At 43.9% G+C, this 1733-nt stretch overlaps 1 protein-coding gene across 1 annotated transcript; it reads left to right on the top strand.

The window, feature by feature from the left end:
• Positions 1-895: 895 nt before the first annotated feature.
• On the top strand, positions 896-1510 carry LOC126081683 (protein BUD31 homolog). The gene has a single exon (XM_049893682.1). It carries the CDS (start codon positions 1042-1044, stop codon positions 1450-1452), a length of 411 nt encoding a protein of 136 aa, XP_049749639.1. The 5' UTR covers positions 896-1041; the 3' UTR covers positions 1453-1510.
• Positions 1511-1733: the final 223 nt, after the last annotated feature.

Here is a 1733-nt window from a genome sequence, read left to right as displayed (position 1 = left end):
AGAACGTAGATCAATTCTTTTTGGTACAGTGACTCTGTGTATTCCTTCCATCTTCTTTTGATGCTTCCTGAGTCATTCAATATTTTGCCCATAGAAGCCTTGAAAATTGTAGCTCAAGGCTTGAATTTTTTCTTTAGTTCTTTCAGCTTGAGAAATGACTTCTTCACTGCAAATACCTTGTTTCAATAACATAAACAGTGACTATATATGCGGACCTCACCAGACAGAAAAGCAATCAAACCGATTACACCTGTGAAAGAGTCGAAGGAAAAGCTCAATATCATCAGTCAGAACAAAGCCAGGGGCAGTCTGAGGAACAGACCATCAATTGTTCATATGCAAATTTAAGCTGAAATTGAAGAAAATTAAAACAAGTCAGTCAGAACCAATATATGATCTTGAGTACATTCCACCTGAATTTGGAGTCCATCTCAAGAATGAATTTGACACACTGAACGCTAATGACTGAAGACCAGACGAGCTGTGGGACGACATCAAGGACATCATACATGAAGAAAACAAAAGGTCATTAAAAACACAGGAAAGAAAGAAAAGACCAAAATGGATCTCAGAAGAGACTCTGAAACTTGCTCTTGAATGTCAAGTAGCTAAAGTGAACGGAAGAAATAATGAAGGAAAGCTGCTGAACAGAAGATTTCAAAGTGCAGAGCGAGAAGACAAAGTAAAGTATCATAATGAAATGTGCAGACCTGGAGTTAGAAAACCAAAAGGGAAGAACACACTCAGCATTTCTCAAGCTGAAATAACTGAAGAAAAAATTCAAGCCTTGAGCTGCAATTTTCCAGTCTTCTGTGGGCAAAATATTGAATGACTCAGGGAGCATCAAAAGAAGATGGAAGGGGAAGCAGGCAGCAAAGACACGGTGGCTGAAAGAGACAGCGTTTTCGATGAGGAGACTGAGGACCAGAGAGGGAAAGTGACCTTCCCAAAGTCACAGCAAATACATGGTAGAGCTGAACAAGAACCCAAGCCTGTGACTGCAGAATCCAGAGATCTTTACAAATTATTTTGTGAATAAAAATGCCTAAAGTCAAAAGAAGCCGGAAAGCTCCCCCAGATGGCTGGGAGTTGATTGAACCAACACTGGATGAATTAGATCAAAAGATGAGAGAAGCGGAGACAGAGCCTCATGAGGGGAAAAGGAAAGTGGAGTCTCTGTGCCCCATCTTCAGGATCCACCACCAGAAAACCCGATACATCTTTGATCTCTTTTATAAGCAGAAGGCCATAAGCAGAGAGCTGTACGAATACTGCATTAAGGAAGGCTACGCCGATAAAAACCTGATCGCCAAGTGGAAGAAGCAAGGCTACGAGAACCTGTGCTGCCTGCGCTGCATTCAGACTCGGGACACCAACTTCGGGACCAACTGCATCTGCCGGATCCCCAAAAGCAAGCTGGAAGTGGGCCGGATCATCGAGTGCATGCACTGAGGCTGCCGGGGGTGCTCTGGCTGAGGCCCCCCAGCCTTACTCCACTCCACCCTGGACTTCGGACTTTGCAGGCTCTGTGTTTGCTCTTCCCCCTCCTCGTGGGAGTCGCTCTTAGCTGCCAGCACTATCCCAGACCTGCACCGGAGCATGGGCTCCCCTGGGGAAGACTTTGGTGTTCATCAGCCGTGATTTGTAAAAATAAAACCTCTCAGCCTCAAAAAAAAAAAAAAAAAAAAAAGAAGAAGAAGATGGAAGGAATACACAGAGTCACTGTACCAAAA

This window comes from Elephas maximus, chromosome 8 (assembly GCF_024166365.1).
Source record: "Elephas maximus indicus isolate mEleMax1 chromosome 8, mEleMax1 primary haplotype, whole genome shotgun sequence".
NCBI classification, from domain to species: domain Eukaryota; kingdom Metazoa; phylum Chordata; class Mammalia; order Proboscidea; family Elephantidae; genus Elephas; species Elephas maximus.
Note: the sequence above shows the minus strand (reverse complement) of the source record. Positions and strands in the feature narration are given on the sequence as shown.

Bases quoted from the DNA above. Each gene is read 5' to 3' on its own strand.
- LOC126081683 (XM_049893682.1), top strand. From the start codon at position 1,042: ATGCCTAAAGTCAAAAGAAGCCGGAAAGCTCCCCCAGATGGCTGGGAG.